Here is a 14,911-nt window from a genome sequence, read left to right as displayed (position 1 = left end):
TATTGGGGAAAATAGTCCTGCAGATACTTGTATCACCAACCACTTACCATTTTAAAGATACATACCAACACATTAAATTGGGTTTGAAGACAAGAGGTAGCATGCTTGTTCAAATTCTGTATTTTTATCAGACCCTTTCTCTGAAATATAACCACAGCATTTATATTCCTTGGTGCTCCCCCATCCAAATACTGACTACAACACTCACTGCTTCACTTTCAATGTCAAATAGAATCTGATGCTTTTAGAATATTTGGGTGGTTAAAGAAAAATAAAATAAAATGGTTACAGGAGTTCAGGTTACCTAAAGGGTGGCACTCATATTTGTGGTACGGAGGGACTAAGATTGAAAAAAAATTGGTAACCATTTTATAAGATCATCATTAATGAAAGTGTGGGAATGATATAAGAGACATTTATTTAGTAAAACTCCATTATGGATCTCTTGCCTTGAGGTGAACCAAAGAAGACTGTTGGGTTGGACACAATGGTCGACATATAAAGAAATGTTAATTAAAAGAAATGGGACATGGGAGTTGAAAAGTCAGGAAGATATTTCATACCAATATAGAAATGTATCCTGGTTTCAATACATTCAAATTAGGGAACATTACAATGTAGATAAGAAAACAGGATTTGGAGACAATGGTGAATTTTGGGATAAATTACAAATAGGCGAAAAGAAAATAATTACAAGATTATATAACAAATTAATTGTCTGGGCAATAGAAACAGAAGAAATTAAAATCTCTATGATTCGATGGGCAAAAAATATAGGTAGAATGAAAATATAGGTAGAATGAACAAACATGGTTAAAGTGTCTAAAATACACGTACGTCCCAGTCCTTCAGGAGAATTGGCTAAATATGCTTCATCATTGTTATATAACACCACAAAAATTGAGTATCATATACAATAGTAAATGTTGGAAGTGTAAATCCCAGGAAGGGTCATTTTACCACATGTGGTGGTCATGTGAGAAAACAAAAGAATATTGGAAAATGATACATACAGAATGTAAAAAAAAATGAATATTGAATTCTCCATGCTACCAGAATTTTATTTGTTAGGAATGTTTGAGGCAGAGACATTCAGAAACACCAATACTGAAAAACTATTTACTTTTTTTGCAACGGCAGCCAGAATAATCTTTGCCAAATGTTGGAAACAGGATTCGATTTCTTCAAGGACACAATAGTTGGATAAAATAATAGATATCAAGGATATGGACAAATTGACTTATTGGTTCAGGCAAAACAATGGGAAAGGGATGAAAGGGATGAGCTGGAAGGTACTGGAGGAATGTATGAAAAAGAAATGTTAAATGAATATAAGTCTAAAAAAGATTAACAGAAGCTTGGAGAGAAAATTTAATTTTAGACATAAATTCTCCCTTTCCTCTCTGAATATTTAAGAGGAAAGGGGAAAACATAACAAAAGTAAATGCAATGAAGGAATAATGGAAGTCAAAATTTTACTTGTATTTTTATTTTCCTTTTTTTCTGTTTCCCCCCCCTTTTTTTTTGGATTTTCCTATTGTATTAGAGTTTGTTTAGTATGTGATAGATGGGGGATTAGAAGGGATCTGATGAATGTTGGCTGGTAGAATTCTATGTTAAGCTTCTTTTTTTCCTCCTTTTTATGATTTATATTTCTTGGTATGTTGTATTCTCTATGTGTAATAATCAATAAAAAGTCATTATAAAAAGTGTTCAGGTTACCAATTGTGGTTTTATTGGCAGTGATACTGTTCAAATTCAAATGCCCACCAGCTTTACACCAATACAATTGATGGCAATCTTATGTAAAGAAATTTGGATTTTTCCTGAATGTTATAAGCTCTTTTCAGACTACACTGTTGCAGTAATGCTGTGTCATCTCAAAAATGGCTGAAATACATCTTCCATTACTCCCCCGCCTCATCATCTGATCTGAGGGGACAGTATCAACCTTGTCACATGGCTGCCAGAATTGTCTTGTGTCATTGGGGGGCTTTTGAAACCTGGTGCCGCACCACCTAGCACCAGTTAAGGGTGACCCCATGGGGGAAGTGTTGACTGTGTGGTTCCCCCCCCCCTCCCCATTGCTTTTTATGACAACACAGGACACCTCCCATGTTGCCTCAGCAATGACATGCACCAGATCCACCCGACATCACCCATGGAGTTGAACCAGTGTTGTTTGATGGAAGCCAGTGGGCTCTGCTGGTGATGTAGAGTGGAGCCGGAGTATGCTGCCAAAATCTGCCCTTTGTGATGAAGTCATGTATTTCTAGAGAATGCCAAGTTAAGAAAATCTGTCTTGTGTATTTCCTGTTTCATTTTTGGGGGAACCTAACTGACTAAATCAAAAAGGTTTTGTTCTTCATACTAGACTGTGATCTTCTAGTGTGTATAAGAATACACCCTAAAATGTCAATGAGTTCTGAACTATGATAAGTGTGTGTGATATTAGAGGTGACATTTGCCATGTGAGACCAAGTTGACAATTTTGCTTGAGTGAGTTTTTTCATTGACTTTGCTTTCATTCTCCTATACAAGCTCCTTTTACGGGAAATGAATCTTCGGTTTGATGCCATGGGATAGCTTGAGGTGAAGAGGTAACTTCAAGGGGAAAAAATGTTATGCAGGTTATAAGGTGAACACCATGCCAAGCCATTCCAAAAGTAATGGGAAGTATCCTGTCCTCTGATATATTCTCTGAGGATACCCATTCAGGTTTTGTGGATCCATGAGGTATCTCAAAATGTCATTTAAAATCTATAAAAGGAAGCCATAGGTAGTCCTGTGTGGGGTGTTTGTTTCTGCCACTTCATTTGTAGTTTTATTCCGCGGACACAAATTGGTAACTCCCCCCCCCCCCCCCACACACACACACACACTCAGTTCAAAAATAAGCCTGAAAACTAAAGAAAGCATAAACTGTTACTGTTTATTTGCCTTATTTTCAACCCACATGGCGCTCCTCACACGGTCCGCTAAGCAATGCTGCATACTAGTATTTAAGTCTGAGCCCTGCCTGTTGGGTCAATAGGAGGATGAGAATGCCGTCCACCTCACCTGCTGCTTGCCTTGCCTTGCTCATCATCACTCTGCAGACAGAGTGGAAAGCATCACAGAAATAGTGGTATCTTAAGCCCTGTCTTTAAACTCAGTTCTCTTCTGCAGATGGAGGGGAAAACGTCACAGAAATAGTGATATCTTAAGTAACAATGATGCTTTTAACCCAGGTCATAATAAAGGATAAAAAGGATAATCCATGCAATTGTAAAAATGATGGGAAGGGAATTCCCCTCCCCTCATTGCCACCACTTAAAGATGAAGTTAAATAGTGTGGTTTGAGTGGGCACTAGGCTGTGTGTGTGGTGTGTGGAGCATTTTTGACATGTGGAAGGAAAGAATGGTACCCTACCCTGCCCTGCCCCTCTCCTTCTGCTGCTCTTGGAGGAGTTAGAGGGTGGGGCCAGCAGGGGGAAAGAGCAAATTTTTAAAGATACTTTATTTATAGAAATACAAAATCCCTAAAAATTGAGGAATGACCCAAACATTATAAAACTTGGTGGGCTAAGAGTGGTAGATGTGCCCTCCATGTTTGGCAATTTTCACCCCTTTGTCCCAAAAATTGAGGGGAAAGGAAGCCTGTGTTGTAGTTCAGCCCATGGTTGTGGCTGGTACTGATGTAAATGGGGAAGTTGATCTGGATAGTTCTGGGCCTGCGAGCCAACATGAGATTTTAAGTCCTGAAAATGATCAGTCTCTGTCTCCAGCAGTTAGTGAAGGTCACATTCCAGAGAGGTGCTAAGATGCTGCCAAAGAGTCGTTCTCTAGGGAAACAAGTTCAGAGGCTGAAATCACAGGTGGAGAGAATAATGAGTTGCAAGATCATGAACTGGTTGATGGGGGACTTGGTTTTTGTAAACTTGCTGCTCAACAGAATCTCTGAAGGTTGCAGTCCTTGTGAAAAAAGAGACCTGTATCAGGAAGTCATGGGAGAAGGCATAATTTCATGTGTATATTAGAGAGTGTAAAGACGTATCAACGCCGCCAATAAAAAGTAAAGTCGTGCGTTAATCCCACCAAATGGGACCACCAAAATGTAAGAAAGTTCCTAGACTGCTATTAAATTAAACTGCCACCAATATGTTTAGAGACGCTGGTCTTAAAGTCTCTGTTTATTCCTATTTGCGTTGTGAGGTAACTTTGGTAGAGTGGAATGCACCGAACGTAAAATCAATGGAGGAGGCAGGTTTAAAATACAAAGAGAACAAGTTTATTGTTAAACAAAGCGTAATTGTTGCAATATTGAGATGTTGAGCTTGGCATATGCTTGATGGTTACAATATGGCTTGGTTGAGATACATTCAGGCTTTAGTTGTTACAATCTTATAAACTCCTTCTACAGTGAAGTGCTTTATTATTTCAGTGTTCCTTGTTGTGAATATTCTCACTGTTTGTCCTATACCGGATCAAACCACTGATCTCCAGTCTTCCACTACTGGCGATCCTAAAACCCCCTCTGTTAGATTCTTTTTAACTCAAGCAATCTAACGAGGTTTCTCCTTCAGCTCCCTTGCTGAAGAAATATTCACAAATACCAAGAACTAACTGAATTTACACTGCTTCACACCACAGAGCCCTAACTGACTCTGCTCCTCCTCTCAGGGTCTCATCCTCCAGACTAAACTACTTTTCCAGAGTCCTATCTGACTCTGCCCTCTTCTCAGGGTCTCTTCCTCCTGACTGACTATTAACTGTCACTTTCAAACCTTTTTCTCCTTAAGCTCCGCCCACCTCCTCTTCTGCCTTGTCACCATCTCTCACAGCTAGGCCACGGCAACCAATGTAAAACATAAATACAGTTTAAACACAGTATAATAAACACTTTATAATAAACATTTCTCTACACTTGAGGGAATTTTCCAGCCAGACTGGTCAACGTTGGTGATTTATTTATTTATTTATTTATTTATCTATTTACAACATTTATATGCCACCCTTCTCACCCTGAAGGGGACTCAGAGTGGCTTACAAGATATATATATATATACATACATACAGTATATTAAATTATTAGCATAGTACATTATCAGTATTATATATTACTATATTGTACTAAATCATTCTATTGAAATATTAGTAATATTACATGCAATATAAAATATATAATTATAATATTGTATTATTATTAGCAGAATTATATTGTATTACATTATAATATTATAAATATTTTATGTATATACAATATATTATATTATATTATTAGTAAAGCACAGGAGACAAGATGGAACTGTCTTCAACTGTAGCCCCCTCTCTCTTCACTCTGACCAGAGCAGCAGTTGGTGCCTGGGGGGGGGGGGGGCTCCCAACTAATGATATAGGCAGGAGACAAGATGGAACTGTCTTCTGCCTCCCCTCTCTTCACCCTGGCCAGAGCAGCAGTTGGTGCAGTTGAGGCAACAGCTCTTGCCAAGTCCTAGTCAAGCTTTCTGAGGGAATTCTAGTTCCATGTCTTTGCTCCTCTTCCATGCTTCCAAGTTTGAAGGATTGTTCGTGGATTTTTGTACTGGATTCTATGCTGCCTTGTACTTCCTGGTTTTCTTGTATTCCAATGTTGGATGTCCTGTGCTTTGGGATTTTGGATTATTCTTGTACCTTGAACCTTGTGGACTATTTTTATATGTATGGACTTTGAAGTGTTTACTATTTCTGCTACAGTGCTTTTAATAATCTTTAACAAACTGCTTTGCTGTTTTAACTTGGACTGGAGTGTGGTGGTTAAGTACAGAGGTGTTTCCTGGCTTGGAGTGCAACAGCCTAGGAAGCCCGCCCATGTTGTCCAGTTAGTCCGAAAATTTTGATTCTTTCGAACACGGAATGAAAAAGCACATTTGGAAAGGTGCACAAAAATGAAAATGAATGAAACAAACTGAAACGAATAGTGATTCCATACAAACGCATAAGACTAAGAGGTAGCATAGTTTCAAAAGTTCTATAGCAGGAATGGGGAATCTGCGACCTTCCAGATTGCATTGGACTACAACTCAATCTGTGTTCCTTAGCCAAGTTCACAAGAATACAACAAACAATCTACTGGTTTCTCCACAGACCACAATTATGAAGAGTCTGTCAGAAGCCAGATGCCATGACTACTGTTTCCCAATCTGACATCCTCCTCCTCTCAGCCATGTGCTCTGAGTGATAAGCATTCTGTGGTAAAGAATGACACATCAAGTCCTACCCCACCAGTGGTTTGTAGAGTAGAGAGAAGAAATAGGAACCACTATAGGGCCCTGTCTCAACTCATCCGTGTATCCAATTAATGCTGGGAAGGGGCTGGAAGTATCATCCTTCAACTCCCAGCTTGCCATCATTTCAGAACTTCATCATTCAGTGCAGTTGAATGATACCATGCTCATAACTGTTATAAGAAAAAATAATAAGCCGTTGTTTTTACAGTCCCACTACCCTGACTATATTAAATATATAAGATTTGGAGTTTTATGTAACCATATTACTAACACACATATTTTCTGTAGACTTTGTCAAATAGATTTAAAACCATTTTAAAAACAATCCAGAAATCATATTAGGGTAATAAATAGTTTTAATAAGTAAAACAAACAAAAAGTATGATGAAATGTCTGAAAGAATTATCTTACTAATGTATCACTAATCTGGAAATAATTAGGAAACATTAGCAAAAAGCAACACATAGCTAACTCATCACTATAAGAGAAACAAACAAAATAAAAATTGCCCTAGTGTTCCATGCTCGCAAATCCAGGTATGTGAAGAACAGCATTTCAAAAATTCATCAAAAGTTCATACTGAACACTTAGTCATAATGTTTCCAAAAATATTGCAGCAGTATATCCCCAGTGAAGAAAATGCTTATAGAACAAAGATAATCCATAATAACGTCAGAAATAAGTTGAAAATGATACAGTTACTTTGAATAAAAAATGAATTCAAAGAAAATGGATCAGGAGAATAGGAGAAAGTAATGGCTATGCAGCTGGAGGTTCTTTGTATCTGCTCGCTGGAAGCTGAATGGGTGTAGTTTGGAAAAAAGGGATGTGGAACAAAGAAAAATGATGCCCTGAAAAAGTGATACACTGCAACAAAGCACTTTCAGGAGGCTATTCACAGGTTTCACCATGCCATTGCTGAAAGGACATCATATGATAAATAGTTTTCACTGTTAATCAGCTGCTATGTGAACCTCACACCTTGTGCAACAACATCCCATGTTCATAGCATTCTACAGGCAATTGACAATTTAGGGGAATATACAATTCATGATGGGGGCTGTGGTGGTGTAGTGGGTTACACTGCTAAGTTGCAGAACTTACTGACCAGAAGGTTGGTGGTTCGAATCTACGAACAGGATGAGCTCCTGTTGTTAGCCCAGCTTCTGCCAATCTAGCAGTTTGAAAACATGCAAATGTGAGTAGATCAATAGGTGCCACTGCTGTGGGAAAGTAATGGTACTCCATGCAGTCACAATGGCTACATAACCTTGGAGGTGTCTAGGGACAAAAAGCTCTTCGGCTTAGAAATGGAGATGAGCTCCAGCCCCCGGAGTTGGGCACAACTAGACTTCATATCAAGGGGAAACCTTGACCTTTAACTTACAATTCATGATAATTGGACTGTTATACTCACACAACTGTTGTATTTATGTCATGTGGATGTTTTTTAGCAGTATGTTTTATTTTATCTGTTAATAAATGTGAAGGTCAGTTGTATATGTTACCTACCGATCATGTAGAGTAGAAATAATTCTAGTCAGTGACATGTCCACATGTGTATTGGTTAGTGTCCAAAATATTAATTTTAATTCTAAAAGGAGGTTTTGTGATTATTTGTGGGAGGGGGATATGAAGTCCTTAAAAATGTTCAAGATAGCTCAGAAATCCCCTGAAATACATTTTGGTTCTGCCAGAAAATGCTATTTGGGGGGAGGGGGGTTGAAAACTCTGATGCTACCACAAACCTCAAAATAGATTTTGAATTATATCACCAAAAGAGAGAGATAGAGAGAGAGAGATAAAGAGGGGGAGGGATTAATATGTTGTTTTTTAATTTGCTGATTATGCTTAATACATCCTACGAGTGTTTCATTTCTAATGGCTTTCTTGCGGTGTGTTTGGCCCTGATAGCAGTTGGGTACAGCACATTTTTCTATCAAGTTCACGTATGAGTCTAAAACATATCAGCTGCTTAAATGCTCATGAGAGTTATATTTGATTAATTGTGTGGATTTTACTTGTTTTTAGTTTGGTGGCCACAAAAGAAACAGACAGCGCAAGATCTCGAAGCATGCCAATGTCCCCATCAGATTTCTTGGATAAATTAATGGGTAGAATGTCTGGCTACGATGCAAGAATCAGGCCAAATTTCAAAGGTAATTTCATCTTCCATATATTCATTTAAATACAGTGTTTTCATTCACATAAACTGGTGTTTGGGTTATATTATTTTGAAAGCAAGAAAGTTAGCTAATAATTTGGGATGTGGCTTTGGTCTTTTACATTTCAGTATAAACTTTGTCAAAATTTCTGGTAACTTTCTGGAGCTACAGTTCAATTGGTGTAGAGCATTTTTGCAGCAACATCGAAGCTAAAACATAAGCTGTTTGTTTTGTTTGAAAATGGTGTTCCCTCATGTAAGACAGTGAGGTATGTGAACCAAAATAATGAGCACCAAGGAATGCTGTATGTTTGTAGTGCCAAGCAGTTCTGTAGTATGCATATTACTAACGGCCAAACTAAATGTGACAGCTGTGTCACAGAGATCAGAGAAGGAGAGCAAACCAAGGTTGTTTTCCAACCTTCTGACCTTGCCCTAGTCTGTTTTCATCCAAACAGGAAGCTCAAATATAAAAGAATGTTAAGGAGCACAAAACATTAACAGATTTTATAGCATAAGCTTCAATTGGTATATTTAACTGTTACTGGTCTTATTATTCAGAAACTATCAAATCATTTCATTTTATTATTAAATTTCTTTAATTAATTATCTGGTAATTATTATTAGATTGGGATGTGCAAAATGAATATTTTCAATGTTGTCTTATGTTCTCATTTCAAGAGTATTCAGATTGGAACCATACCAAAACCATGGTTCTTTCTCTGCACAGAATTAGCATATGCTCAACTGTGTGTATGTTTCCATATGCATTTACTAAATGTGTAGGATTTTTTAAATCAAACATTCCTGTTGCTGCTTTGTGATATTGCTAACTGTAAGGTACATGTTTTTAGATGCAAGGTGTGGTAAAAGCCAATGGATGTTACAGCAATTAAAAATAATATTTATTCATTTTAAAGGCAATTAAGATTGGCACAGCATTTAAAAACAAAAAGATGTAACTTTTAAAACTAACTAATATTTATTTTAAAAACTGTCATTGAAACTTACATTGGTCCAAGATGGCTTTTTCTTTGCTCAGGGATGTAAACCTGTGTTTGGACCATACCCTGTAAATATAAGCTCATATGGGATGTAATTCTTCACATTTTTTTCACAGAAGCAATGAATAATTTTAGCCACTTTTTCCCATTGCAAAAAAGCCTTCAAAACTGTGTAATCTTTGAAGGTTATTCTCTGTGAATATTCTACATGAAATACACACAAGGTTGATTCACACAGAACACAGCATTTGTCCACCCAATTGGAAGAAAGAGAGGCTCATTTCATTCCTTCTCCTTCTGCACTGTGACAAGGAGTGTCACTTAGCTTCTTATCTTTTTTTCTCTTCTGCAAGGGCAAATAATGGTCACATTCTGTAGTCAACACTAGAGGCGACACAAAATCAAGGGATATAATTTATGTTACTCTTTTCTGAGCCAAACAGCTTTGTGTGAATTTTGCTTAGAATAAGTCCTGAACTGCAAAAATTCATGTCAGTACTGGATTCTTCTTGTTAGGGTCTTTAGGAACTCAAGAAATAGGTGTTTGTTGTTTTTATCATTTTAAAAATATTCTTTCTAGTTCTAGATATTGTGTGATTGTTGTGCTTCACTGCCTTTCACCCTAAAATTTCCATATTGAAAAATTTATATCTAATACCAATTATGTATTATCTTAGGAAAGAATCCATTTATAGGATGTTTTCCTATGGTGGCTCACTAGATCTTTCCCCTAAAGCCAGGCATGTAACCAAGGGGGGGGGCTTGGGGGGCTTGGGGGGCTTCAGTCCCCCCCCCCCGAAATTCTCAGTGGTCCACGAGAAGGTCTTACTGGTATCTTATTTAAAGTGTTGTTTATTCATACCATGATCTGATCACCATGCTCAATATATCCCATATGCATAGGGGTATTGGGGTAACGATACAAAAGGTTTGCTAGGGCAGACCCTCTTTCACTCAGACTCACCCCCCCCCCCCGAACCAAACTCAGCCCCCCCCCCCCAAAAAAAACCAACAAAATCCTGGTTATGGGCCTGCCTAAAACAGAGTTCTCAACTCATGGCCCTCCAGATGGTTGGTTCTACAGCTTGTCCAATCACCAGAAATTCTGGGAGTTTAAGTCCAAAGCACCTGGAGGGTCACAAGTTTGACACCACTGTCCTGAAGGGCAGAAAGAATGGAAAATTACAGTTTCAAAAATATTCTGAAAGTATATTGCATAAATGAAAATTATTGCAAATGAATTTCTTAAATTGTATTTGAATATGTGGTACAAAAATGTTTATTTAAAATTATTTATTAAAGTACTTGTTTAATAAATAAACAGATCTGATAGGCATTGGTAGAGCCTATCAGATCTACCAGAGATATATACATTATGCCCCCTTTTATCATTGAGGGATATATTCAAGATTCCCCATGCATGACTGAAACTGCAGATAGTACCAAAACCTAAATTTTCAGCCAGGAAGAGCCCATCCCTTTGCTCACCTGGTGTTGAGGGGAAGATGATGGAACTGATCGGCTCACAACTTTCCTCTCATTGATGTTTGCACAGAGGTGGCCCAACATTGACATAGAATCACACTAGAGGACTGAGAGAGCCAGCCTGATTTCTCCTGAAAAAGAGTTCCACAAATGAGACGCCAATACAGAGAAAGCCAAGTCAGAGAATAAAAGTGGAGAGAAACAGCAGCAAAAAGAGTGTTTTGACATTCTGATTGTTAGCCCCATCTAAAAACTATGAGGATGAAAGAAAAGCAAGTAGTTCACATCTCCTCTGAAGAACATTGTTTTCCCACCTATGCCCAATTGTACATTTTTATATACTCTAGATAACTATATTTGTGTATAGATAAATGGTTGCATCCCAAGCCACCTTGTCTCTCTCCTGAGGAATCTGTACAAGGACCAAGTAGCAACAGTCAGAACTGACCACAGAACAACAGACTGGTTCAAGATTGGGAAAGGCGTACGGCAAGGCTGCATCCTCTCACCCAACTTTTTTAACTTGTATGCAGAACACATCATGCGATGTGCGGGGCTGGATGAATGCAAAGCTGGGGTGAAAATTGCTGGAAGAAACATTAACAACCTCAGATAAGCAGATGACACCACTCTGATGGCCGAAAGCGAGGAGGAGCTGAGGAGCCTTCTAATCAAGGTGAAAGAAGAAAGCGCAAAAGCCGGGTTGCAGCTAAACGTCAAAAAAAAACAAAGATTATGGCAACAAGAATGATTGACAACTGGAAAATAGAGGGAGAAACCGTGGAGGCCGTGACAGACTTTGTATTTCTAGGTGCAAAGATTACTGCAGATGCAGACTGTGGCCAGGAAATCAGAAGGCGCTTACTTCTTGGGAGGAGAGCAATGTCCAATCTCGATAAAATAGTAAAGAGTAGAGACATCAGATTGGCAACAAAGATCTGCCTAGTCAAAGCCATGGTATTCCCTGTAGTCACCTACGGATGTGAGAGCTGGACCTTAGGGAAGGCTGAGCGAAGGAAGATCGATGCTTTTGAGCTGTGGTGCTGGAGGAAAGTTCTGAGAGTGCCTTGGACTGCGAGAAGATCCAACCAGTCCATCCTCCAGGAAATAAAGCCCGAATGCTCACTGGAGGGAAAGATACTAGAGACAAAGTTGAAGTACTTTGGCGACATCATGAGGAGACAGGAAAGCCTAGAGAAGACAATTATGCTGGGGAAAGTGGAAGGCAAAAGGAAGAGGGGCCGACCAAGGGCAAGATGGATGGATGGCATCCTTGAAGTGACTGGACTGACCTTGAGGGAGCTGGGGGTGGTAACGGCCGACAGGGAGCTCTGGCGTGGGATGGTCCAACAGGTCACGAAGAGTCGGAGACGACTGAACGAATGAACAACAACAAAAATGGTTGCAATGTGCCACATTGTTAAATCTTTCCTTCAAATGGTTGGGTTCAGCCAATAAGCTGTTTCTCACTTCCATGCAAATCTGAAAACCCAAATCTTTATAGTGAGGCAGGTGAATGTTTCCCAATCTGCAGAGCCACTTAGCAGATGATTTCACTTAAACAGCTTCCCAGGAAAGGGGAGCAATTTAATGCAGCCTCTATGGGCAGCTGTTCCTTATGTGCTGATCCCTCATGGCTAGATATTTTGCTTGATTGGGAAAAATAAAACTAGGTTGGTATCTAAGTGAACCTGCACAATTACATAAGTGAGTCTAATGCAACTTCCCTGATGTTGTGTTTGTAGCATCGTAATTGGTCTCTATCCTTCAACTCTACAGAACCCCAGATTTATTGCTTAAATTGTTTTCATTTACTAACCACTGTTATCCCATTAGCACATAAAACATCAGGTTCAATCAAAGGCAAAATGAGACAGCATAGAAGATAACTTCTGGCAAATAATGTTGGCAACACAATCTCTCCCTTTTTTCTTTGAATCTTTTAAAGACCTCTGAAAAAAGATTAGTAAAAAGCTTACAGCTTAGCAGTTCATTTGGTGATTGGATTTGGGAGTTTATCATGGACACAATGCAATCACACCCATCTGGAAAGCCTAGTGGGTGGAAGAAAGCAGATGTTTAGTTGTCAGTGGGCCATAGCATACACCTTCTAAATATAAATAAGTTAGGAGCCTTAATTCATTCTTTATTAGAACTCAAAAAAGATGAAAATCTAATTTGATCCTTCTTGCTCCTCTTTAGAATTTTACTTGTTTGATCTTCTGATTAATTGTGCAATTTGAACTATGTCTTGTGTGAGAGTTGTGTATCAAAAACATGCACTTTCACTGAATTTTGCAGGTTTCAAATACTGTGAATACGAATTTTCACATTAACACATCCTTCTGAGTTTTTTGCTGTTTTCCTAACATTTTCTGATAAACAACAATAAATATCAAGTCAACATCTGTAAGAAAACCCCTGTTCCTATTTGAAATTTGACAAGACTCATCCCCTTAGTAGAGTTTACTATGCTTAGAAATGTGATCCAACTTTGCCATGAAATAAAAAAGTTATAGGCTGTTCCATTAAAAAAACACACACAAAATAAAAAACCTACTGTATCCTTTTATCCAATAAATAGCAAGCTTTGTTATCTTGAAAGGTGTTGCTTTGTATGGAGTTTTCATCTATTTCCTCTGAGACATCAAAAAGTTATACTCATTTACCTAGTGATAACAAATACAAGGAGTGAAGTCTGGGACTTTCAGAAATACGATTCCAGTAATTCCAGGGAACGTCTGATTTAAATGAGGACAATGTTATGTAGACTCATGCTGTTTTTTCCATATAATCAGAACAGGGTCTGAACCTAGATTTGTGCTCAGCCTGAAACTAGGCTAATAAACAATGGTAGGTCTCCACCAGTCTGTCTCTACCAAAGCTCTTGAAATGGGAAATCTAAAAGCCTTAAATGTGACATGCAGACTAAGTCTGCATGTATATTTGCCAAAATAATCAATTGAGCTGTGCTGTAAAGCTGTCCTGGCACATCATGGGAGTGTCAGCACAGTACTTTTGATGTCCTATTGACCAGTCAGACTGAAAACACTAAGCTTGTTTAGGTTCGGTTTGGAAAAACCTTAAAGTCGGAAAAACCTGCCAAATTTGGACTTTTGAACCAATTTTGAACCATGTAGGGAGGGGCAAATCTGAATTTGAATCACTTACCCGTTGTTCGGAATTATTCTAATGTTTGGATGTCTCCCATGGTTATTTTCATTTTCAGAACCATTAAGCCACTTAGGTAAAGCCTAAACAAACAGTTTTAAAATCTCACGGTTTCCTTTCCTTGGCGAGTGGCGATACAAAGAGGGATGAGGTGGGCATGGCTAAGCACAGCCATTCTTAAAGGCCACACCCCCAATGAAAGAGGTTGCAAAAGGTCCTGTAGTTTGACAGCACGGACTTATGCTTATGAGGTTAGCACGCTCTCCCTGAGCCATGCTAGCCCTGTAGTAAAACCAAGTCAGAATTTATACTTCAGTGGGAAGCCAGTTCTTCTTTTCCTTTAGTGGGGTCAGTCTAGCCCCGATTCTCCCAAAACTTGAAGACATTCCTTCTTTCATCCATCCCTTTAGAGTCCCTTAGAATTGCTGCACTGGGAAGTCTGGCTTGCTAAGGTACTTTGGGAAACTACATCTCTTATGTATATAACATTGCCTCAAAAGCTTCACATGTCTTCTGTTGTCTAATTGTCTTGTGCTCCTGAGACCCCATTCCCTTCCCTTTGGTGAGAAACCATGTTCTTGATCCCAAAGAAGGGAGTCAGTCTAGATGTCCCTTGATGGGGTCTTTTCTGTATATGGTTTCTGTTTCCCTCCAAATTAACACAGTTTGTGCCACACAAAGTTTCTGGAGTAGAACAACTACTTTCAAAGTAAAGACCACACAAAGAAACAGGAAAAACACTTTCAAAATTCAAACCAGGAACATATTTCCTTTATTATTTTAAAATAACACTTTAAAAAATGAAAAAAATTCCTTGGCAGGGGAGGTGAATAGAACCC

The 14,911-nt window shown here is 38.6% G+C and overlaps 1 protein-coding gene across 2 annotated transcripts in view; it reads left to right on the top strand.

Annotated features, from left to right (window-relative positions):
* The window catches only part of GLRA3 (glycine receptor alpha 3), a 131,755-nt gene that overhangs the window by 32,272 nt on the left and 84,572 nt on the right, over nucleotides 1-14,911 (top strand). For both annotated transcript variants that reach the window (XM_060778694.2, XM_060778695.2), the window contains exon 2: nucleotides 8,280-8,407. In XM_060778694.2, coding sequence (XP_060634677.2) covers nucleotides 8,280-8,407 — 128 coding nt within the window. The remainder of the gene's footprint in view (nucleotides 1-8,279; nucleotides 8,408-14,911) is intronic.

Source organism: Anolis sagrei, chromosome 5 (assembly GCF_037176765.1).
Source record: "Anolis sagrei isolate rAnoSag1 chromosome 5, rAnoSag1.mat, whole genome shotgun sequence".
Lineage (NCBI taxonomy): Eukaryota > Metazoa > Chordata > Lepidosauria > Squamata > Dactyloidae > Anolis > Anolis sagrei.
The sequence above is the reverse complement of the archived record's forward strand: the minus strand, read 5'-3'. Positions and strand labels throughout refer to the sequence as shown.